The sequence below is a fragment of the Schistocerca americana genome, chromosome 3 (assembly GCF_021461395.2).
Source record: "Schistocerca americana isolate TAMUIC-IGC-003095 chromosome 3, iqSchAmer2.1, whole genome shotgun sequence".
Taxonomy (NCBI): domain Eukaryota; kingdom Metazoa; phylum Arthropoda; class Insecta; order Orthoptera; family Acrididae; genus Schistocerca; species Schistocerca americana.
Genome location: NC_060121.1, coordinates 758,360,876 through 758,386,576, shown reverse-complemented (window position 1 = coordinate 758,386,576; position 25,701 = coordinate 758,360,876). Strand labels below are relative to the sequence as shown.

Here is a 25,701-nt window from a genome sequence, read left to right as displayed (position 1 = left end):
TTGAGAATAAAGATTTCCTTACAGGTTAGTACTTTAACTCTCTTGTTTAATGTTTGTTATTGTAACTCAGAAATACAGATTTATTCTTCCTTAACATATTTCTTGCTCTCAAAATTAACTTCAAACTTAAGTAGATACACAGTTGACAATTCTGGTGTATAAAATATAAGGATAGCAACACCACTTGAGAAAAAAGAGTAAAAATATCACACGTAAAGGACACTAAATTACTTTCATCTCACTATCTCAAATAAAAATTTAACTGGACCTCAAATAAAATGTCTCCGCCAAGTTACATTAAATAATTCCTAATACACAAAACATATAACTTCATTAAACAGTCACATAACTAATTATGCAGAAAAGCATCATGTAGCTCTCAAATCCTTAAGCAATACTTAATTTTTTGCAATACACTACACTTATACAGTGTTAATGAGTTATGAAATAACATGGGTTAGCATTGGGAGCAATCATGAGAGAGATGGTGTTTCTTCTTGTGCTTAGATACCTAATTTCTTACAGGCAGAGGCCACAATGTTGGGATCACAGATTTACTACAAAATTTGGACACCTTTTGTAGTCTATTACAACAACATAACATGCAAGTAATAAGGTGCACTACTCTGGCAATTCTGAGAGAATCGCAAGAGAAGTTTTACAAGTTCTATTATGTAAGAGGTATATGCCAGCTGCTTAGCGTTTGAGCTAGATAAGATGAATGTGTATGATGTGATGGTTCAACTCCTGCTCCTACTTAATTTTTAATCTGTATTTCTTTTCTCCACTGGTCATATTATTTAATTTATATGACATTTTAGTGGTAATATAATTTAAAAAAACCATGTGTATTTGCATGAAGTTTTAGTGAATTTCATGTTATTTGATTACTTACTATTTTTAATTAAAGGTTTGAGCAGGAGTCAAACCATCACCTCAGACACTTAAGTCTTACGAAGCGCAAAAGCTAACCACTTAACCACCGAGAACTCTAATGTCCAGCACCTACGCACAGATACATAACTGACATAACAGACGCGTAAAACTTTCCTTGCGATTTTCTCGAAATTGCCAGAGTAATGCACCTTACTGCTTGTGTATTATGTTGTTTTTATGGTGTACTAAAGGTGTACAAAGTTTGAAGTAAATCTGTGATCCCAACATCGCGGCTTCCCCTTGTTAGATGACTTTTAGATTTTTTAAATAAGAGAAATGTAGATACATAGATACATCTCTGTCTAAATGCCACAGCGCAGTTGGCCCATCATGCACACACAGTTTTGAACGCAGTCATTCCCACACACCATCTGTGTCTCAACGTCACAAACAACTGAAGTCACCATTGGGTTTAATTCATAGCAGTCAAATGACACGGATACTAGCATTGTACCTCGTGTAATTCATGAAATGCAAGAGAGACAAATTGGAATCAGTACTTTACTCCTGACATTTAACTTGAAATTACATATATAAAATTTATAATCTGCATTATTATTGGTCAAATGTTTGAGTGTAATGAAAACATGACTCACTTTGTCTACTGAAGAATCAGAAATGGCTAAATACCAGTTTTTCAAGCAAGGGTTTAATTGAACAAAAAATTCTCGGGTTTCCAGACACATAAAGTGATTAAAATTACTCAGGCTTTCAGCCAAGCACTCCATGGCCATTGTCACATGGTATGACTGCCAATGGGCTGCTGGTATGCCACTTATATACACTAGCTGCTGGCTGTGACATCACTTGCGCTCACAGCATCACCATATACAGGCTTACACTGACTCAGCATTCAATGTGCCCACTTCAACTGCGTGATAGTTGGATCCCATGCCATGCTGAGCTGATGTCAGATGCTGAAAACCTGTCCCATGAGCTGAGTAACCTAATTGAGGTCTTCAGTAATGGCTGTAATGCCCATCAAATAAATGAATGATTTCATGCAAGACTCACAACAAGACCACTGATGAAGAGCAGAAAATAAACTTCCTTTCTTACCATTCTGTGGTTCCGTGTCAGGCAAGATAAACCGCTTGCTGAAACGATAAAAGATGAAATCAATCTTCAGGCCTCCAACAAAAATCCATCAATTACTGGGACCAGTTAAACATGCAGCAGATCTCAGAACACCTGGGGTCTACAAGATACCTTGTGAATGTGACCAGCCATACTTCGGACAAACAGTACATGCTGTGGAGCAACACAGGAAGGAGCATGAGAGGTTTTATTGCCTACACTGCTCCAAGAAATTTGCTTTAGCTGAGTGTGCTGTAGAAAATGGACATTGGTTGAAATTTCGCAAGACATCCATCATGGCCTTCATAAATGGCTTCTGAGATTATGTAATTAAAGAAGCCATTGAAATAAAAATCACAAATTACTTCTTAAACAGAGACAGTGGCCTGCAGCTCAGCATAGCATGGGATCCAGTGGTTGTGCAGTTGAAGCAGCTGCATCGAACGCAGGGTCAACATATGCCCATGTACAGCAATGCTGCAGGCACCAGTGACACCACAGCTGGCAGCTAATGTATGTAACAGGCCTACCAGAAGCCCGCCAGCAGCCATACCACGGCAGCCATACCACTTGACAATGACCAAGGAGTGATTGGCCAAAAGCTCATGCAATTTTAATCACTTGATGTGCCTGGAAACCAAGAACTTTTTATTCAATTTTACCACTGTGAGACTGTGCATTCTTACAAGAGTTTCATTGCTTGAACTTCCTCAAGCTAATTAAGAAAAATTTACTTACTTATTTTAGGGAAACTTTTTGTTCAATTTTTGATCACAGCACACAGTGTGGGAAATGGACAAATGATATATCAAATAGACTAGTGTGAGGTGTAATTTTGCAAAGGTTTTAATTGCTTGAAAGAAATGTGAGTAATTGAGAAAAACTTAATTGTGATTTGAGGGGAAAATCGAAATATTTCATGAACAGCTGCTGCAACTTATGTAAACAAAGTGTCAGACAGTTCACCTCTTCGAGGCCAAGCCATTTTGCACATAAAAAGTTGCATTCATGTGCTATTTAATTGTCAAAATGACTGTCTTCGAATCAAGTATTAAATTTGAGACATTTTGAGAAGACGTCAGGAAAGCCATTTTCTAAACCTTTCTCTGATAAGGCCTCAGTGTTATTGTAGCTCTATAGATGAGTATTGTTTCTCTGGCAGCCATTAGCTCTTCAGTTTATTTATTTTATTTTACATATCCAGGACTTAAGTATACTAACTAATTAATATGCAACATGATAAATAAAAGCACAGTACAGAAATACAAGATACTGAAAGTAATAACATAATACATGAAGACACATGTGGTTTTCTATTAAATGGACTGCAGGGTGATGGCCTTATCACTTGCGGCTTAAAGATCTTTTGCAGTGCAAGGATCAGGCAGGTTTCTACAAACCAGGAGATATTGTGTGCCCTGTAGGTCGCCACCCTCACAGAATTTCTTCTCTGTGGTGTAACCCTATTTCTTGAGGTTTACCTTGCATCTTGACACTCCTGTCCTCAGTTTGTTTAGAGCCTTCCAGGTTGCATATGGCAAATGAAAGCCCATGGCAGGTTCCTGTTCGATGTTCGTCCTTTCCCTTTTGGTTAATGAATCTTACCATAGCTCTGTTCAGTGAGTTCCAGGTGCTGACGGAATTACTGATGTCGTGTGCATGAAGCTCCTTCTTGACCTAAGCCTAGGTCTTTGTGCTTCTTGTCCGAACAGGGGTTGCCTGGGATCAGTTTCCTGCTTATTTTTCTCAGTTTCTGTGATTGTTGTTCTGTGGATGTCAGGTGGCGCTATACCCATAACTTGATAGATTTTGGTGACAGGAGTTGGTCGCAGGCAACTAGTCACACTGTCCAGTCTCATTTAATGCCAGGTCCACCAATTTAGCATGTGTGGAGTTGTGCCAAACTGGTGCTGTATATTCTGCTGCAGAGAAACATAGTGCCAAGGTGGATGTACTGAGCACATTGGCCAGTAAGTTTACGTATGACATTGTTCCAAGCAGATACTTTCAGCCTTGTTTCTTGGCAAAGATCTTTGAGTGTGAGACTACAGTCCAACTTTACTCCCAAGTTCTTTGGAGTATCGTAGTGGCACATTTGTTGTCGTCTCCATGTAATACTTAAATCATCCTGGCTTCCCATTTTCTCATATTAAAGTCATAGGGTTGCGTCTTTCTCGGATTTGGCTTCAGGTGGTTATCATCATCATACTTGCTGGGATCATTCAGGGCTACTGTCAGCTTCGTTTCCACTTCCTCAAAGGTTTTGCCATGAGCTGCAGTTGCTGTGTCATCAGCATAAATAATGAGGGTTGATTGGTTGGTCGTTAGTATAGATGTTGTACAGCAAGGGTGCCAATACATTACCTTGAGGGAGACCATTCTTCAAGGTCCTCCATCATCCCTTCCTGTTTTGCAGAGTGACAAAGAACTGTTCTGAAACCTGGCAAACCCAGCAACAAGGTAGAAAACTATCGCCTCATTTCCCTACTCAGCTGCTGCTACAAGCTTTTTGAAAGGCTAATATATAACAGAATAAGTAGCTCTATCTCAGAAAACGTTCCAGTTGATCAGGCAGGCTTCAGACCAGGGCGTAGCTGCTGCGACCAAGTATTGTCTCTCACATCCTTCATAGAGTCAGGATACCAAATGAAGCAGAAAACATCTGTGGCATTTGTTGATCTAACTGCCGCCTTCGACACTGTGTGGAGGGAAGGCCTTATCTACAAATTTCTCTGCATCATACCCTGCAGAACAATGGCTCGACTGATTAACAGCATGCTAAGTGATCGGATGTTCCAGGTAATCACTGGAAGCAATATAAGTAAGGAGAGGAAGCTGAACAACGGATTGCCTCAAGGATCAGTTCTCTCACTCTTACTGTTCAACTTATATCTATCTGATCTATCTGACACTTCGTCCAGAAAATACTGCTATGCCGATGACCTGGCTCTAGCCGTAAAACACCAGGAAATGAAGACAACAGAAGAGATTTTAGCCAATGACCTGTCTGCATTAGACAATTACTTCAAAATCTGGAGACTCCAGCCCAGTGTGAGTAAAACAGAAGTGTGTTGCTTCCATCTAAATAACCAGTTGGCGAACGTAAAACTGGAAGTAAGTTTCAGAGGCAGAATTCATCATCACAATTGGAACCCAAAATATCTTGGTGTCATCCTGGATCGTACACTATGCTTCAAATAACACCTTCTTAACTTAGCTCAAAAGCTGAGGACTCGAAACAACATCCTCCATAAGCTATGCGGAACTACCTGGGGATCTTCAGCAACCACCCTGCGAACTTCAGCTCTGGGCTAGGTATACTCAAGTGCTGAGTATTGTGCACCTGTTTGGATGAATAGTCATCATACAAGGCTTGTTGATACCCAGCTGAATACGACAATGCGCATAATATCTGGCACAATCAGATCTACTCCAGTTTATTGGCTTCAACTGTTAACCGGTATAATGCCTCCTGATCTACGCAGGTGTACTGCCCTTATGAGAGAATTCCACAAGACCTCCAGGAATTCTAACCTACCCGTGCATAGCGACCTGCCACTTTTAAATCGCAAGAGACTGAAATCACGTCATCCAACTCTGTGCGATGCTGCTGACATGGTTGCTAAGAATTTCAAACCTCTTGGAGAATGGAAAGGTCGGTGGGAAGCAGTGACAGCTGTGCACCTGCATAACATCATCTCAGGTGCTAAACTTCCGAGTGGATTAGACTTACCACGCAAGACCTGGTCTACTCTCAACAGAATCCGTACCAGCCATGGGCGATGCAGGGATGCTCTCTTTAAGTGGAAGAAGCTGCCTGATCCAGCTTGTGACTGCGGGGCTCCATACCAGACTGTTCACCATATTGTCAGTGAATGCAGGATTGAGCCTATCACGGCGCCAAAGAGGACTTCCTGCTAGCAACTCCAGATGCAGTGCGCTGGATTTGAAGGACTGGATATTCAGTTGTAAAGACAAACTTAAGTTTCTTGTGTGTCAAAATATACATATGTATATGTAATTTCATGATATGTCTGTATTAGCCATACGCTAAATAAATAAAGAGTGACATAAAAGCCTCCTGTTTTGCAGCAAACAGTGGATGATGGATGTTAATTAGTAGTTTTTTGTAACTGAATATGCCTTTCTAATCAACTTCTTGTGCTTGATGGTCTCATACAATGCTGACAGATGAATGCCTCTCTTTTGTATCCATCTTCTATAGACTGAGTCAGATTGAATATTTGACCACAGCATGACTTTCCTTGGAAGAAACCTGACTGCTCATTTATAAGGTTTTTATCAACATGTGAGATGCGATTGAGGGTTAACCTTTCCAGGACTTTGTACAGTTGGCAAAGCAGAGAAACTGGTGAGAAGTTTTTAGAGTCAGTTGGTTCCTTTCCAGGCTTCAGAAGTGCTACAACAGTGGCTTTGTGCCAGATTGTAGGGATCTGTAATTTTGAAATGCAGATGTTCATTAAATTTAAGATTCGTTGCTTTGTTACTGGCCCAAACATTTTAATTTGCTCTGGTCTTAGATCATCTAGGCCTGCAGCTTTATTGTTCTTCATAGATTGAAAAGTTGCTCCCAGGTCTTCTATGGTGAAGGGGTTCCACTGTAATCTTCCTCATCAGTATTTCTTTGAAGCCTCCTGTCCACAGTTCGTCTTTTAATTTTCCCATTCAACAGCAGATGATGTGCAGTTTGTTCAGGTTTACATCAAATAAACTTGGAGAAGAACCTGTGGGGTCACTGTTAAGTTTCTTCAGGCAAGTTCCACGCCTTATGGCTGTTCTGTTTCACAAATAGTTGTGTCACTATACCACATCATTTCTCTCTTCTTATTGCTAATATAGCATTCAATAGTTCCTAGCCTGTTCAAGTTGCAAAAACTCAGTAAAGTGTTAGAGGGGTTGGATGTACAAATACTATGTATACAGGGAGCCATATTCCAGAAACGGGGCACTACCCCACATGCCAATTACAGCACAGATCATAACATCAGGTCATCATCCAATGGGTGTGATTGTGGTGTCTGATAGACATAAGTCACATAGGTACATCACTTCTGTGATGGACACACTGTGACAATAGAAATAATGACTGCCTTAGGAAGATTTTACATAGCTAATCAGTATTTTCAATGCAGGCAGGACATACAACCACACATAGCAAACTTAAAAACAGCAGCAATACTGGGTTGACATGAAACACACATTTTCGTAATGGCTGCTAACACAAAATCAAGATTGTGGCGTAGCAGAGTAACAGACAAAAGAGGACTTTGCCTTCAACACTAAACAGGAACTTGACCTTCATGTCACAAGTAGACCACCTGAACCCACCTACTTTCCAAAATCAGACAGTTGCAACAGCAAATACAGAAATCAACTTCGCAAACTCGAAAGTCATTGACCACATCACCAACTGGAAGGTCTATGATGGGCTTAACAACAACTGACCATAATCTCATTTACTTCACAATTGCAAATGCAGACAATGATTTAGACACTAACATCCATCCTGAGTGACTATACAATCTACACTGAGTGATTTGGGAGCTTTTAAATGCAGAATTCAAGATACAACCACTGAAGGAAGTGAATTTGATGTTGATGCCAAAGCAGACAAATTGGCGCGAGTGCTGCAAGTGGCACTAGACAAGGCAATCCCAGTGTTCTTTAGGAAGTCGAAAGGGTTAAAAATTCTTTGAAGTCCCCCCCTACAGTCCTTAGGATGTAAAGCAAGGCAGGTGTGGAGATACTACCAAAGATCTTTAGGGGAAGCAGAATGACAAAGAAGGCTGATTTTCTATTGAACAGTCAAAGAACTACACCAGACGACTAGAAAAAAAGGAACGTACATTAAGAACCAAATGGTAAAAGATGTTTGGGGTTTTCCATACAAACTTGCAACAAATAAGGTTCAATCACCCACTATTTTATCAACTCTCAGAAGATCTGATGGCACAATGATGGCAGACTGGGAAACATCAGTCTGGTACCTACTCAGAACTTTGTTGCCGGATGACACAATGATGGAAGACACAGTGTTCCATCAGCACCTTCACTCTGAATTACTGTAGCAGCATGTCAATAACAGTGTTGTGATTCCATTCACTTAGTAGGAAGTGAGACTGGCAATAATGAACTTACAGAAGAAGAAAGCATTAGAGCCTGATAGAATACTGGCAGAAGTGTTACATCAGCTAGTGTACCAAATTGTGCCATATATAACAATGTTATTAAACGAATGTCGTCTGCAGGGTTGGATCGAATGTCGTCTGCAGGGTTGGGTGCCAAGAATCTGGAAAATCTCGAATATCATTATACTAAAAAAAAAAAAAAGAAGATAAAAATCCAAGAGACCGAAAATCTTACAGGCCAATTTGTTTGGTAAATGCTCTAGCCAAAGTATAGGAGAAGCTTCTGTGCTGCTGCCCCAGGGACCACAGACAGTTAATAGGCATGAGCCCCCTGCAATATGGTTTTAGTAAAGGGAAGCTGACTGAGAATGCAATAAATCAAACAAGGAATATTGTGAACAACTCAGATGACAAGTACATTATAGCCATAATGATTGATATTGCTGGGCATTTGATAATTTGTGGTGGCCTGCCTGTTCCAAATACTGAAATGGATGGACTGTCCAAGCTGTCTCTATAACAGTCTGAGATTATTGCACAGACAAGCAGGTGCAATTAGAATGTCCTGGAAAGAAAATTGGGAAGATATCACCAGAGGCTGCCCACAAGGCTCTGTTTGTGGTCCAGAGCTCTGGGATGTTGGCGTAGAGCCATTACTGAACCAGCTTCAATACCAGGGGCTGCATCGCCTATGCAATCTGCTGATTATAGTATCTGCTAACACAAGGGCTAATTTAGAGGAAAAAGCAGTAGAGTAGTTCTTGAAAGACTAAGCAACTGGTGCATGGAAAACAAACTAATGACAGCAGCGTACAAAACAGTCTGTATGTAACTAAAAGGAATATTATCAACAAGAAGTAGTCTCGCTATCAGAATAAGTGACCAGCCTGTGATAAGAAAAATGTGTGTAGATACCTTAGAATTTACATCGACGAAAAGCAAAACTTCCACACACAAGTAGAAACCGTCTGCCTGAGAGACATTAAAATTCTAAATAATTTAGCAATTGGCAAGTGGTCAAAGAAGTTCTCAACTGCCAGTAAGTGCAGTAAGAATGTGCCACAGTGCAGTTTTACTCGCTTTCATGAGCTACGGGTTGAGCATTTGGCCTCACAGAGCCAGAAAGGTAAGGACAGTGCAGGCTCTATGGTGAGCACAGAGAAGTGTACACCTGCACCTGAGGTGCGTACGGAACAACACTGCCTGAGGCATTGCTGGTGATAGGCTTGCTGCTCTAGACCTAGCAGTAAGAAAGAGAGGTGCACAAACATTGACTCAAAAAATGTGAATATGACAAGGAAAGGAGATACTGGACACAAGGGCTCTATCAGATAAGGAAATAATAGCATGCATTGATAGAGAATGGCAAAAAATCTGGGACAGGGCAGAAACTGGGAGGAAAACTTACCAGTTCTTCTGAATGTAAAAGAAAGAACAAGAATGACATACTTCCTTCTGACCAAGGAAGCAATGCACTACCTGTCGGGACATGGTCCATATCCCAGCTACGTACTAAAAATAGGACAGCGAATGTGAAGCAGTCGATACCCCAAATCACTTCGTCTGTGAGTGTGCCATTACAGAAGTGTTACAGACCAAGACAGGAATGCATTTGGAAATGCAGCAGGCTATAATACAGTAAGTAGTGATGAAATGTGGCATAAGCCAAATTGTCTTACAGCTAAGATATCAGCGTCATCATGATAATGAGACGCACCACGGCAGAACAGCCACCTACAATCGCCTTCTGGGAGCAGGGGAGGACGAACCTTGGACAGGACCAGGATGGACTTCTTCAGACCCTGATAGCCAGTTCCCAATGTGCACATCTTGGTTAGAAAAGCTTCACCCCTGTGAATCCTGAGTTCCATCTCAGTGTGCCTGGGGATAATCAAAAAATAACAACATACAGTCAGGTACAGTGACCACGGAGGCCTGTAATATAAGGCTGAATCATTTGGTCCAGTGCAACCAGCCCATTGTTCAGTAATCCTTAGATTTAAAAATTCTCTCACTTCCCAGTGCCAGTGTGGTGGTGCCCCATCCTGTTGGTAAATGAAGTCATTCAAATCGGTCTCTAACTGTGGAAAAAGTAAGTTCTCAAGCATATTGAGATATGTGCTTCCTGTAACAGTAATATCGGCAAAGGAAAACGGACCATACACTTTTCCTGTGAAATTGCACAAAAGACATTAGATTTTGGAGAGTCCCTCTCATGTTGTACAACTTTGTATGGTTGTTCAATACCCCATATTCTCACCTTTCCATTTGAATGGAATGTTGCCTCGTCAGGAAACATTGAGTGTGGAAGAAAACTGTCTTGCCAAGAATGAAATACCGAGCGAGGTGACACAGTGGTTAGACACTGGACTCGCATTCGGAAGGACGACGGTTCAATACTGCGTCCGGCTATCCTGATTTCGGTTTTCTGTGATTTCCCTAAATCACTCCAAGCAAATGCCCAGATGGTTCCTCTGAAAGGGCACGGCCAAGTTCCTTCCCCATCCTTCCCTAATCCGATAAGACCAATGACCTCGCTGTCTGGCCTCCTTCCCCAAAAAACAACAACAAAAAACAAAGAATGAAATTACAGAACTTAACACATTGTTGTTTGTCACCTTCAGGAAGAGCTTGTAGTAGCTGAATTTCTTGTGGTTTCATGTGTAAACATTGACGTAACACACATCAGCCGGACATGGGGGCATGTTGAGCGTCGTCCGCCACAGCGAACGAATTTCTGTGGGATGAAGCTATGACGGATGTGTTTCATGTCTGTGTCAGACACTCAGGGATGGCCCAGCGATTCCAAACAACCTGTTTCTTGGAATTGTTCGTGCCATCGTCTAATGCTCTGTGCTGTAGGAGGATCCACACCAAACCTAGTACGAAAGTCATGCTGACCAGTTAATACTGACCTGCACTGTGCAAAACATAGAACACAAACCGCTCTCTGTTGTCCTGACACCATTTTTACTAAAACTGAAGTGGGTGCACACTGCTGCTACCTAGCGAGAACAATGTAAAATTCAAGAGTTTGCTCTTTCCAACAGTACATTGTTCATGCACATATCTCAAATAACACAATAGTGATGATTTTTTTTAATCAGATGATTCTTTTTGATATACTCTGTATTGTGTGTTTTATTCATGTGCAACATTAAGTCTGTTCTTTTATATAGATAACAGACTAAAACAAAATAACAAATAACCAAATAAAATAACGTCATGAGTTGTTTCTTCGGAGATTGGGTCAGCTTCAAATAGGTGTTTGTATTCCTGGAGGAGAAATCTTGAATTGTTATTGAGTTTAGGGATGTAAGATGTTCTGCATTCCCTAGAAATATATCTATGAGGGATGATTCTAACCAATTTGATAAACCTATCATGCATCTCTGAGTTTGGCTCAAGCTTTACGACTTGTTTATAAACTGAATCGTCTTATAAATTGAATCGTCTTATAAATTGAATCGTCTTATAAATTGAATCGTCTTATAAATTGAATCGTCTTATAAATTGAATCGTCTTATAAATTGAATCGTCTTATAAATTGAATCGTCTAATAAATTGAATCGTCTAATAAATTGAATCGTCTTATAAATTGAATCGTCTTATAAATTGAATCGTCTTATAAATTGAATCGTCTTATAAATTGAATCGTCTTATAAATTGAATCGTCTTATAAATTGAATCGTCTTATAAATTGAATCGTCTTATAAATTGAATCGTCTTTTAAATTGAGCAGTTTCTGACTTCACCACTGCTGCCACAGTGCAGATCACTGGTCGATGCATTCAGGACGACGACAGTTCGATCCCGCATCTAGCCATCCTGATTTAGGTTTTCCAAGGTTTCCCTAAATCGCTTCAGGCAAATGCCAGGATGGTTCTTTTGACAGGGCGAGGCTGACTTCCTTTCCCATCCTTCCCCAATCTGATGAGACGAATGACCTCACTGTTTGGTCTCTTCCCCCAAATCAACCCAACTGGTCGATGCTGAGTGAGAAGGAAAGGTCCCAAAACTTCCTTCTTGGCCTGCTGGGCAATATGATCACTCGCAAATATGTTGTGCGGGTTATACTGTCCACGCCATCTCCCACTGTTGAAGGAGCATGGCAGCTTTGGATCATGTATTAATATCAACCCCATCTGTTAAGCCCGTTCTACAAGATCTTCTCCATTATTTTTAGTCTCCAGGTAACATCAAGATGTGCTATAGCTGTTGAAGTCACTCGCGACCAGCTTTATTGACTGGGATTGAAAATTAGGGTATTCCATGAACTTGAACTTAGCATTTGGTGTTTATGCACTGATGTCACCGTGTGTGACTGAATCTCAACAGTCATGATTTCTATATCGCTATGGGGGGTAGACCTGTTGACAGAATGTTTAAGCCAGGTCTGCTACTGGGGGTGTGAGCCATGAGGAAAGGTGTTGGGAGCTGGTGTTGTGTAGGGATGGACAAGTATATTGTGTAGGTTCGGTGGATGGCGGAATACCACTGTGGGAGGTGTTGGAAGGATAGTGGGCAGGACACAACAAGAGGTAGTCAAAACTTTGGTGGAGAATGCAATACAGTTGCTCCAGTCCTGGATGGTACTGAGTTATGAGGGGAATGCTCCTCTATGGCTGGGAGGTGGGACTTTTGGATGTGGTGGAAGACTGGAAAGATAAGGCATGGGAGATTTGTTTTTTTACAAGGTTGGGAGGATAATTACGGTCTGTGAAGGCTTCAGTGAGACCCTTGGTATATTTCGAGAGGGTCTGCTCGTCACTGCAGATGCAACGACCATGGGTGGCTAGGTTGAATGGAAGGGTCTTCTTGGTATGGAACAGGTGGCAGCTGTTGAAGTGGAAGTATTGCTGGTGGTTAGTAGGTTTGGTATGGACAGAGGCACTGATGTAGCTATCTTTGAGGTGGAGGTCAACATCCAGGAAGGTGGCTTGTTGGGGTGAGTAGGATCAGGTGAAACAAATTGGGGAGAAGTTGTTGAGGTTCTGGAGGAATGTGGATAGGGTGACCACACCCTCGATCCAGTTCGCGAAGATGTCATGAATGAATATGAACCAGATGAGGGCTTTAGGATTCTGGGTGTTTAAGGAGGATGCCTATAGATAGCCTATGAATAGGTTGGCTTAGGATGGTGCCATGTGGGTGCTTGTGACCATGCCCCAGATTTGTTTCTAGGTAATGCCTTCAAAGGAGAAGTAATTGTGGGTGAGGATATAGTTGGTCATAGTGACTAGGAAGGAGGTTGTTGTTTGGAATCCGTCGGGCGTTGGGAAGGGTAGTGTTCAATAGCAGTAAGGCCATGGACATTATGAATGTAAGTGTAAAAGGAGGTGACATCAGTAATGATGAGCAGGGCAACCATGTGGTAATGAGATAGGTACTGTGGAGAGTTAGTGGAGGAAGTGGTTTGTATCTTTTATATAGAAGGATAGGCTCCAGGTAATAGGTTGAAGGTGTTTGTCTATGAGAGCAGAGATTCTCTCAGTGGGGGCACAGTAACCGGCCACAATGAGGCATCCTGGCTGGCTGGGTTTATGGACATGTAGAAGGTAGGAGTGTGAGGAGTGGTAGGGGTGAGCAGAGAGATGGACTATGGCGAGAGGTTCTGGGATGGGCCTAAGGATTTGAGAAGTGACTGGAGATCCTGCTAGATTTCTGGAATGCGGTCACTGTGGCAAGATTTGTAGGTGGATCTATCTGACAGCTGTCAGAGTCCTTCTGCCAGGTAATCCTTGCAGTTCAAAACTGTAGTGGTGGAGCCTTTGTCAGCAGGTAGGATTATAAGGTCAGGATCAGTTTTTAGATGGTGAACTGTGGCTCTTTCTGTAGGTGTAAGGTTAGTTTGCATGTTGAGGGATTTGGGGAATAATGGTGAGGCAAGGTTTGAGGTTAAGAAATTCTGGAAAGTTAACGGGGTGATTTGGGGGCAGTGGGGGTGGATCATGGTTGGATGGAGGAGTGAACCGAGTTAGGCAGGGTTCAACATTGGTCTTTGGTTGAGTCTGGATGTTTCTCTAATCTATTTCTTACTTTTAGGCAAATTATTTCACAAAACATTTGCCCTTTTTTTGTAAAAACATTTGCACAGAAGACTAAACATGAGCCAAATGAAAGAAAAACGTTCTACTATATAGTATTTAAGAAACCTGCCCATTATTGGGAGGGGGGAACTGTATCTCACAGTGTCATTAATAGTGGATTCAAATGCTGTGAACGTTGTTACCCTGTTTGGCAAGCTGCTAATATGTGGTTTGTCAACAGTGAGTTTTCCACAAATCAAAATCAGCTCGCTGTTGAATCCAAACAATAATGTAGACACCCTAAAAAGGTAATTCACTTATTGATCAAATAAGGTGATGCAGTCATGTCAAATTAATACTATATATGGATATGTTGTGTAAAGGAAGTGATACATATATGCTGAGGTCATTTTTTCCCTCTCGGAGACAATCTCTCATTTTCTTTTGAAAGAGAATATAAATTAGGATAGATTACTACCCATGACATAGTAGAGGCATTGAGCAGTGGACAGAGGTACTTAAAAACTTATACCATAAACTGTGAATGTTAACTCAGCATCACCTCTATGATAAGAGAAATCTGTCCTATTTAATATTGTTATTGCATCCAGGGTTTTCCTTCATTTTGGGTGACATGTAGTGACACACAAATATCCCACAAAATGAGCACTTCTTTCAGCTATATGAACAGTGAACTGTATAGTTTTTGCCATGATAAGTAGGCTAACATTGTAATTTTAAATCTCAGTTCGAAAACTTTGAAACTATTGGTAATTGTTTTGACTTCCAGGAAAGAGAGCATTTTTCAAGCGGTTTGCCCATTCATGAAATTTTAATCATGCTGTTCATAGTAATTATGTAGAAGGGTATGGTGCAAATGATGGAATATTGGTGTCTGTTAATAGTGAACCTCTTACACAATGAATTAGAAGGCCTGCCCCTGAGAAAAGAAAGGCTATTAATGGTCCTAAGAAAAGCAGATGACAGACTTCACTTCACTGGTAGCATACTGGGAAAATGTGGTCTATAAAGAAGAATACTTGCAATGCATTTGTATGTCCCACCATGGAGTGTTTACTGAAGTGTGTGGGCCCTTACCAAATAGGACTAACGGGGATATTGAATATGCAGAAAGAAATGCAGTACAAATAATCACAGGTTTGTTTGATTCATGGGAGAGCTTAACAGAAATGCCAAATAACTTGAATTGGCAGCTGCTTTAAGATAAGTCACCAGATAGCCTGCAAAAACCTGCTTATAAAGTTTCAAGGACCATTTTAAGCAAAGAAATTGAGGCATATACTACAGCCCTCTCTGTTACACTCTGTAGGCACCACAGCTGCAAGATTAGAATAATTACAACATGCACAGAGCATTTAAATAGTGAGTCTTCATATGTATGGAAAAATACCAATATGTGGTACATTGGGGAGTACCCTCTGCCAGGTGTTTCAGTGGTTTGCAGGATGTGGATGTATACTGAAATTCGGTTCTGTTACCTTAAAGGTTGCAAATTGTTGTATGAGACAGTTATGGACGAGCTCTGTTACTTAGCTGGCCACACTAGACTCGCATTCGGGAGGACGACGTTTCAATCCCGTCTCCGGCCATCCTGATTTAGGTTTTCCGTGATTTCCCTAAATCGTTTCAGGCAAATGCCGGGATGGTTCCTTTGAAAGGGCACGGCCGATTTCCTTCCCAATCCTTCGCTAACCTGAGCTTGCGCTCCGTCTCTAATGACCTCGTTGTCGACGGGACGTTAAACACTAACCACCACCACCACTTAGCTGGCCTGCATGTTGATTGTGGCAGCAGTTAAAAGACAATTCTATTGTCTACTTGTGTGATGTGAGACTGTTAGAGAATTTCATTGCTCATTTTGGCAGTTCAGTTGGTAAAGTTCACTTTTCTCACAAAGTGGTGGGAGTTTGTTAAATACCTGTCACTGACCCATTTCTCTCTGTCATATGCTAGGAGGGATATATTGTAATTTCTGAAGAATGTTTAGCGACACACTTATGAACAATTGTAACTATATAAAAGGTATTACAGGACTTCACATAGTGTTCTGAAGAGCTCTGCTTTCAATCCAGTATGTCCAGTATGTGTTACTTATGTCTAAGATTTTATTGTTTTGATGCAATTCGTCAGTTAATACAACATGGTTTTTAAAGGTAATGTGTGGGAAACACATCACATGGACAGCAAGAATGTTCCACAGCCACGTTACGGCCATTCTGCTGTTCTTTTTGGGGTGAGTTATTTATATAATTACTAATTTCAAATTTATGTTGGTAATTGAAATAGGAAATCTCATAAATTTTCATGAAACTTGCACTTTTCCAGTATTGAACATTTCTAAATGTGCACTGCTAAACGGTATTCCAAATATCAGATCACTAAGATTTGAAAATGGTTTTCATTTTTTGTAGAACTTTTAAATGCTTATTTCCATACCTACATTTGCTTTGCATACATATTTTATACATTAAAAAATACATTTAGTATAGTTGCTACTTAATAGGACAATTAAATCTAGCTCATAGGGATTTTATTTCTGGATCTGTGAAATCCTAGCCGGTTTTTAGTATATGTGTATTACGTATTAAAGAAATAAAATGAGCTTCAGATTCTCTGCCTACCTTTAGAGGATCAGATGGATTTCAGTTATAGAAAATTGCAGTTCCTTTTAGCTCTTTTATCATACATGAGTCAAGAATTGTTCTGTGGAAAAAATCAGTTACTAAACTCAAAAGTGAGTATAGTGCAATAAAAAAGTGAAATTGTGTATAAAGTGGTCTTCTGACTATTTCACTTGGAGGAGAAAAAAAATTTTGTAAAAGGAAAAGCTAAATAAGAAGTTGTAAATGCTGTAGGAAAGAAAATTTACTAAAAATTCCCATTACAGTAGAGCTCAGATTGCAAGAATCAGTGTGAGTTAAAATAAACTGTTACAATTTCAACTTCTAGAACACCAACCATACACTGTAAGCAGTTAAGTGGCTACAGAGTAGCTCCAAAAATTAAGGAGAAACAAGTAGTAATGAAAGACGATGAAGGTGTTTTTTTTTTTTTTTTGGAGGGGGGGGGGGGCAATGACTGATATGGGGAAGAGGACACCACAACAGGTGACTGATTTTTGGCGTACCATTCAGATGTGTGGAAGGATGATTCTGAAGGCTTATCAATCTGCAACTTTATGAGATGCTACTGAAATGAGAATAAAAGTATACATGTGTGGTAAAATGTAAACACCACTCACATATTAGGCCGTGAGACAGTCCCAACTTACCAGATGTTGCCTCTAAAGCAATACAAGGAGTGATCTATGAGCCTAGAAAATGTGATCAGTATGTCGTCAATCCCTCTTGTTGTTATTGCCAGCAAATGAATCCTGCTGATGTCACTGCTTCTTTATTCAAGCAGCTCCTCATATGGCATCATGAGGCTGTGTGGAACCTGTGCTTGAGCTCCCTTCCTCAGAAAAAATCTGAGAAGGTATGAAGAATGGAACCCAGGTCCTACTGCACCGAAGGCAGTGACCCCAAGCTCTTGGCTTTGGATACAGTCTTCTTTTGTCAGTATAGGTATATGACAGTTGTCTGTGCAAAATGATGTGCCTGTAGAAGCCCTGGACAATTTCAGCCTATTCTGCTTTGCATAAAAATTACGGGTGAAGACACAAGGTAATAGTGGTTTACATTAATTGAAAAATAGAGTTGTAAAAATAAGAAGAATTTCATATTGTTGATATGTACACCCATTCTTTCACTGCTGCAAATTCCGTATTGTTTATCTTGTGAATAAGATTAACTGCTTTATTTTGACTCTGGTTTCCATATTTAATGCCTTATAGCAACACTTTCAGGTTAAATTGTTATTTCCAGTGGTAATTTCACCAATGGAACCACTGCTATGAAACCCTACATATCCAAGCAAAGTATTTATAGGAGAGCTTGACATGGTGTCAAGTGGATATATATACATCCACGACAACCGATTATTATTCCAATATTTTTATTGCAGTCTATTGTCACATCTATCATAATAATGACGACCACTTCTGTTCAAATTTCAGACATCTTCAGATCAATTGTAATTGAGCACTCCCTCAGTTATATGTGCTATGCGCAGCTTCCATATAGCAGCTACATACAGCACATAAAACTGATGGGGTGCTTCAAAACTACATTTGATCTAAAAATGTCAAATTTTGAATGAAACCAATAATCATTCTTATGACACATTATGCAACAATAGACTGAAATGAAAAATATTGTTATTAAGTAGTTATAGACACTTTTGTGTAATTATAATAATTACAATTTCTTGTGTAGATGCTGAAGGTGCTTGAAACAGTTACATGAAACATGTTTGGGCAAGGAATGAACTAGAATTCATTGCAAAAGACGAATAATAGCTAATCTTGTACAGTGTAGAAAAGATTTTCAACTGAATTAAGATTGCTTACAGACAAGGAGTGTTTTGGGAACACCACAGTGATTGGGGATCTGAGGTTTTAATATATTAGTTAACAAATCTGTTTTTGAGAGAAAAGAATGCAGGTACCCCCTTCTCTCATCACCTCCTCAGTAATCCATTTGACAAAATCACAGCCCACTCATAATAATTTCTTCTCCGAAGGGAAAATCTATGAACGAAACAATGGAACTACTATGGGCACTTTCTTGGCGCCATCTTAAGCCAATCTGTTTATGAGCTTCATGCAGGAATCTTTCATATTAGTTCAGCACCCTAACCTACTTCATTTCTTTGTTCATTGGTGGTATTTTCATGGTCTGGGCCCATGGAGAGTACAACTTTGGCTCTGTCCTCCAAAGTCACAGGCACTCCACAGTGCCGGCTGAACTAACACTGGCAGGGCTACATTTTGACAGGTGGATCGGCTGTGATGGGGGTAGATGGAAAGCAAGGTTGGTGGCTAGTGGATTTGAGCGAGACAGCCAGTTTGCTGGCTAGAGCATGGGAGGGAGGGGTGGCTGGTATACAGGCTATGCATGTGATGCATAACTGTAGGAGCACTGAAGGTGATGTGGGGAGTTGAATTGGAAAGGGTGACAGGACAGAGGAAGGAGAACCTGCTGGGTGGAGGGTTTGTGGATAGTAGATTACCTGAGGTGAGGCCAGGATGATCACAGAGGCAGATAATGTGTTGTAAGTGTAACTCCCCATGTGCTTGGTTCAGATAAGCTGGTGGTGGTGGGAAGGATCCATATGACCCAGGTTGTGAAGCAGCCATTGAAATGGAGCATGTTGTGCTCAGCTGCATGGTGTATCACCTGGTGGTCAACTTTGTTCTTAGCAGCTGTTTGGCAATGGCCGTTCATCCTGGTGGACAGCTGGTTGGCAGGCATACCAACTTAAAAAGTTGTGCAGTGTTTGCAGCAGGGTGGGTATATGACATGGCTGCTATCACAGATTGCCTGGCCCATGATGAGGTAGGATAAGCCATGACAGGACTGAAGTAGAAAATATGAATTGTTAGAGATAAAAGACTGTTGGAGGACATGACAGCAAGTCAGTAGCTGAGAAAGAAGTGAGTCAAAATTGTATATCCTACATTTTGTACTGTCTGCACATTAGGCAACACTTAAGCAAACGAAGGAGAAATTTGGAAAAGGAATTTAAGTTGAAAGAGAAGAAATAAAAACATTAAGGTCTATTGTTGATATTGTAATTGACAGAGATGGCAGAGTACTTGGAAGGTAAGTTGAAAATGAGATAATACAATGAAAATCAATATGAGTAAAACGAGGGTTATGGAATGTTGTCAGATTCAATCAGGTGATATGGAGGGAATTAAATTAGGAAATAACATAGTAAAATTAGTAGACAAGTTTTGCTATTTGGGAACAAAATAACTGGCTGTGGTAGAAGTAAAGAGGATATGACATGAATAGTGGCACTAGCAAGGAAAGTCTTTCTGAAAAAGAGAAAAATGATTACATCAGATATAAATTTAAGTATTGGAACTCCTTTTCTGAATGTATTTGTTTGGAGTGTAGCCGTGTGTGGAAATGAAAAGTGATGTTACAAAAAAAACTTACATACTGACAGAAAATTTGTAAACTGGAAGAAGAACAGTAACCCAGAAAGTAATTAAATTTTCTACACTGTTCTGTGTATTTATGTACCAGGCACCAATCAGCTGCAGGTGAATGCTTGTCTGTCCTTAGTTTAATACCTTTTTGCATTGTAACTTAAAATGTTGGGGAGTTCATCAGTAGATTAAACGACCCATCTGTTAACAGTACTGAGACAACAAATGCCAACATACTTTGATACTGTTTTCAACTTAACAAGTGTTTCTTTTTAAAAAAGTGAAATTGTTGTATGTTGTGTTTTTGTTAACAAGTAATAACTCACAATTTTTTGTTACACGTAATTGCTTTGTGGTTACTTGTAACCACTCTCTTCCAGAATAAAGGAAGAAAGATTACTTTTTGACTTTCTCTGTCTGATAGGCTCAGATTTGGTTATATACTTTTTTAAAGAAACCACCTTTGCAGAGACCTTAAGCAATTGAAAGAAACAATGGAAAAACAAAATGAAGTTGACCATACAATGATCTGAAAATGGCCCTTGAATATGCCAGTCTGATGCTTCCTCGAATCATTCCCCATCTTGAAAATATGATGATGGTACTCAGTGGATTCAGTAAAAATATAGTGGATGCATAAGTAGGAACTTGCACTCTATAGAGACATTTTGACAGAGCATGTAGGGGTAAGTTACTGATTGCATGCAAGAATTGACATTTGGAGCAACTGTTTGGGGAGGCTTGGGGGAATAGGAGTCACTCATGTCAACTGTGTTTGCAGAGTGCTCACCCTGCGCATTACCACAGTTTGGCAGTGATCGAATGAATTGACAGCTGCTTGGTGATCATGCCCGTATAAAGGCAGGTAGCAAATGAATGGATTGAGTGGTATACCACACCATTTCAGAGGTATACCCAACTTTGTTAACAGCCATTTCATGTAACAGCTTGTCTGAAACTGCTGGTTGGCTTTATATTTAGGAAGGATCACCTTCTAGCAGTCCATATCTAAGAGTGCTCAGTGCACTGTGCTGTCAATAATACGTACAAGCCAGTAGAAGTCATTGCTTTCAGAATGACTTCAAGGGTTGTTTCATAATGTGTGGAGGGATTATGAATGGAATGACAATGGCTCTGAACATCAGTACTGCAATTGTCAATTATTATGTAACTTTCATTTATCATTCTAAAGTAACGAGGGAACTGACCTTATAAGAATTATTTTGGTTCTATATTATCAGAAACGGATCTCTTTGTTGATGTTGTAATCAATCTGTATATTGATTGAAATACTCCACGTATTCAGATTCATCATATTTCAAATATACAAAAAAACTTTAACAATTAGTAATAATAGTTATTAAAATCAATTTATTACCCCAGTATCTAGAACATAGTTTGGTGTTTGCCGCTGCTCATACTAAAATAGTACACTTCGTGTCATCAGTGTGTAAGTTCACATTTTGAAGCATTCTATGGTATTGTTAGTTGTATTGCTGGAGGCCATTGATTAACAACCATGAGCCTGTGAACTGTTAAGCTTTTGGAATCAAATGTTGCACCCTCTATAACTGAACATGAACAGTAATTTTATCATATCCTCCGTCTATTACATCTTTAATCTTCACCCACATATTCACATTCCACAAGCCACTGTTAGGTGCATGACTGACGGTACCTTGTACCACTGCTAGTCATCCCCTTTCCTGTTCCACTCGCAAATGGAACAAGGGGAAAGTGAGTGTCTGTATGCCTCCTAATAGGTCCTAATTTTCTGCAGTCAGTTGCAAGTGCTGGTTCTCAAAACTTTGTCTACAATATTCCATGAAAACAATAGCTTCTACCCTCCAGTTCCCACTTGAGTTCATGGAGCATTTCAGTCATACTTACTCATTGCTTATACCTACCAGTAACAAATCCAGCAGCACATCTCTGAATTGCTTCAATGTTTTCCTTTAATGTGATCTGATAAGGATTCCAAAAAGCTGAGCAGTACTCGAGACTGGATCGCACAAGTCTTCTATATGTGGTCACTTTTAGAGATGAGCTACACTTCGCTAGAATTTTCTGAATAAACCGAAGTTGACCTTTCACCTTCCCTACAACCAATCTTATTTGCTCTTTCCACTCTGCAATTTAAATCGCTGCCCTCTAGAACCAGAATCCAGTGTCTTACAATGGTGCCACCTCACTTTAATTTCAAAAGCAGCACACGTTCATCTTGAAAGCAAAAGATTTATTCGTGCCTAAACAGTTATTTTTGCCCAACATTTACTGATCGATGTGCTCCTGTAATGTAATGCAGTCATTTTGTTGTACTACACTGGGTAATTATGTCTTAGTTTTCAAAAATATACTCTTCTTCATTTTCAGGATAAAATTTATGTATATGGTGGTGTTGAAGAAAGTGGAACAATTTCTGCAGAACTTTGGGCATTTGATGTAAATGCCAAAACATGGGAAAACATAACAGTTCGTGCAGAGCACTGTAATGCTACTGCTCCAAATGGTTCTATGCTGTGTGGTATGCAGTCTTAATAAAGCTGTTTCTGTATTCAAATAGTTAAAAAATATTAAAAAATGCAGCATTTCATTTCTAAATAATAAAGCTACATTACTTTTCTTTAGTTTGGAATAAATGTTAAACATAGAATATGTGCCCCCTTGCAGTGTTCTCTACTATTGAATGTATTCCAGGTCCTCTCAGGTCCGCAGGCCATACAGCTACCATAGTGACAGGACGTGGTGGAAAGTCAGAGAGGATGATTGTTATTTTTGGTTATTCTCCTCATTACGGGTACCTGAACACTGTCCAAGAATACCATTTTGGTTAGCTTCTAATTTGTTTTCCACTAATGCTTGTAGTACTGTGTAAAGGAGATATTTTTTCACATTTGGTGTTGATGTGTACATATTATTTGATCATACTAACTCTAGCAATTCAAGAAAAATACAAGAAAACCAAACTGTCATAAAACATAAGTATTTGAACTTTCATGTCAAATGTGACATTTTCATGTGTTAGAGTGCATTCAGCTTTGTGTTACATTGTAGAATATTGAAATGAATATGTTGTTTTAATTTTGCAGGAACACGGGAGTGGATTATTGTTCGGACTGTTGGCTATCCAGTAAATGGAGGCTATGGACACAGCAGTGCTCTAGATCCCCTTACTAATTACATTTATGTGTATGGTGGTTTTGTGTCTGAAAGTTCAGCTCAATCAGTTCTGACCAACCGAATGTACTCGTACAATCCAAACACCCATAAATGGTAAATACCTCCTGCTACTCATGCTTTGCTAACCTTCTTCTTCTAGTTTCTCTTTTCTGTTGAAATTGGTGAAGCTGTGGGCAGAGTGCTTTATGAACGGTATGTAAACTAAGATAGAGGAGAAAGTATTATCACATACACTTCCAAAATTGCAGTTTGACTATTATAAATCTAAAAAATATTCCTCACATGCTCTTCAATCAGAAATTTCGAATTCTGTGAAGAATTGGGGGGAGGGGGAGGAAAATGCATTGTTTATTATACTTAGTAATGATTTAAAATTACATTTTTGACATATTCCTGTGACAGTGTCCTGTTCCTTATTCTCTCTTTCTTATCATAAAGGAAATGCTTAAAATGTGTAGCAAGCTATGGTATGGAAAAAAGCTTTGGTATTGAGAAATTACAATATTACCCACATTTGACATGTACCTTCAAAATAAACAACACAGTGAACACACAGTGCTCAAGAAGGAACTAAGATTGGCTGGCAACTGGGCAGTTGGCTTGCTGAAATATCAGTCGCAAAGTTATTTTAATTGAAGATTATAAGTGTACAGAATGTGTGTGTGTGTGTGTGTGTGTGTGTGAGAGAGAGAGAGAGAGAGAGAGAGAGAGAGAGAGTATAAAATCATCATCAGGCCATGAAATATCAATTAAACATGTATACATTATCTGATTAAAAGTATCCGGACATCTATATTCAGACAACTATTAGTGGACGTTAGTACGGGTTGTGTCCACCATTCACCCTTATGGCAGCTTGAACTGTGCTGGGGTCAGTTTCAATGAGGTGACTGAATGTCTGTTGGGAATGACGGCCCATTCTTTCTCAAGAACCAAAACCACAGGAGGTATTGATGTTGGGTGCTGAGCTCTATAGTGAAGTTGGCATTACAATTCATCCCAAAGATGTTCCATTAAATTGGGGTTGGGACTCTGAATAGGTCAGTCCATGTCAGGAATGTTGTTGTCCACAAACCATTGTCTCACAGATGCTGCTTTTTGATTGGGTTCATTGTAATGATTCTATAATAAGTGTTCATCTCCAAACTGTTCTGCTACTGTGTGCAGTACACAGTACTGTAAAATGGGTTCATATCTGTTTGCATTTAGCATTTTATGAAGCACTATAAGGGCCACACTAACCACAAAAGACAACCTCATTCCTAAACATAACTCCCTCTGTAGATCACTGTTGGCACTACACATCAGGGCTGGTAAACTTCACCAGGCATTCACCAATCCCAAACCCTTCCTTCGGATTGCCACAGGGTATAGCGTAATTAATCATTTGAAATTGTTAGTTTCCAATCATCAGCAATCCACTGGCTTCACTCTTTACCTCAAGCATCACTTAACATTGACTACAGAAACGTCTGGCATATTAGGAGCTGCTCGGCCATTCTTTTTAACTCCCTGTGGGCAGTTGTCATGCTCTTTGGATTACTGGTATCACTATGGAACTAATGAGTGATTCATTACACTGTCTTCATGTGATTTTTTGCAACCACCCTCCACAGTGCTTGACAGTCCCTGTCTGCTAATACTTGAGGTCTGCGTGCTCTTGATTTGGCTGTGGTTGTTCCTTTGTGTTTCCACTTCACAGTCACATCTCCAGTAATTCACTTGGACAGCTTTAGAAGGGCTGAAATGTCTCTGATGGATTTGTTACTCAGGTGACATCCAATGACTAGTCCATGTTCAAAGCCACTGAGCTCTCCTTACCGATCCATTCTGCTGTTACTACTTGTCTCCTGACAATACAATATTCCCTGCCTCTTTTTTATGTTGGCAACATCTACTGTATTTACTCGAATCTAAGCTGCACTTTTTTCCCGTTTTTGTAATCCAAAAAACCACCTGTGGCTTAGAATTGAGTGCAAAGCAAGTGGAAGTTCTGAAAAATGTTGGTAGGTGCCGCCACAACTAACTTCTGCCGTCGAATATAGGTAGTGCTACACAGGCATGCTTTGTAGGCACAAAGATAAATACTGGCACCAAAACCTCTGCGTCAGTAATTAAAATTTAAAAAAAAGGTGGAAGACGAGCTATAGTTGCTAAACCTTCATGAGTATGAAGTGAAGTGTTTATGGGATGAAACATAGATTTGTTTGCTATTGATGCTCTTGGCAGGTAGGATTTTATTAGGGATGATCTAAGTCTCAGTAGGAAT

General features: G+C 39.9%; 1 protein-coding gene across 1 annotated transcript in view; it reads left to right on the top strand.

The window, feature by feature from the left end:
* The window catches only part of LOC124606897 (attractin), a 289,667-nt gene that overhangs the window by 55,228 nt on the left and 208,738 nt on the right, over positions 1–25,701 (top strand). The window contains exons 6-9 of the mRNA XM_047138997.1: positions 16,366–16,445; positions 22,626–22,776; positions 22,950–23,081; positions 23,342–23,525. Of these exons, the coding sequence (XP_046994953.1) occupies positions 16,366–16,445; positions 22,626–22,776; positions 22,950–23,081; positions 23,342–23,525 (547 nt within the window). The remainder of the gene's footprint in view (positions 1–16,365; positions 16,446–22,625; positions 22,777–22,949; positions 23,082–23,341; positions 23,526–25,701) is intronic.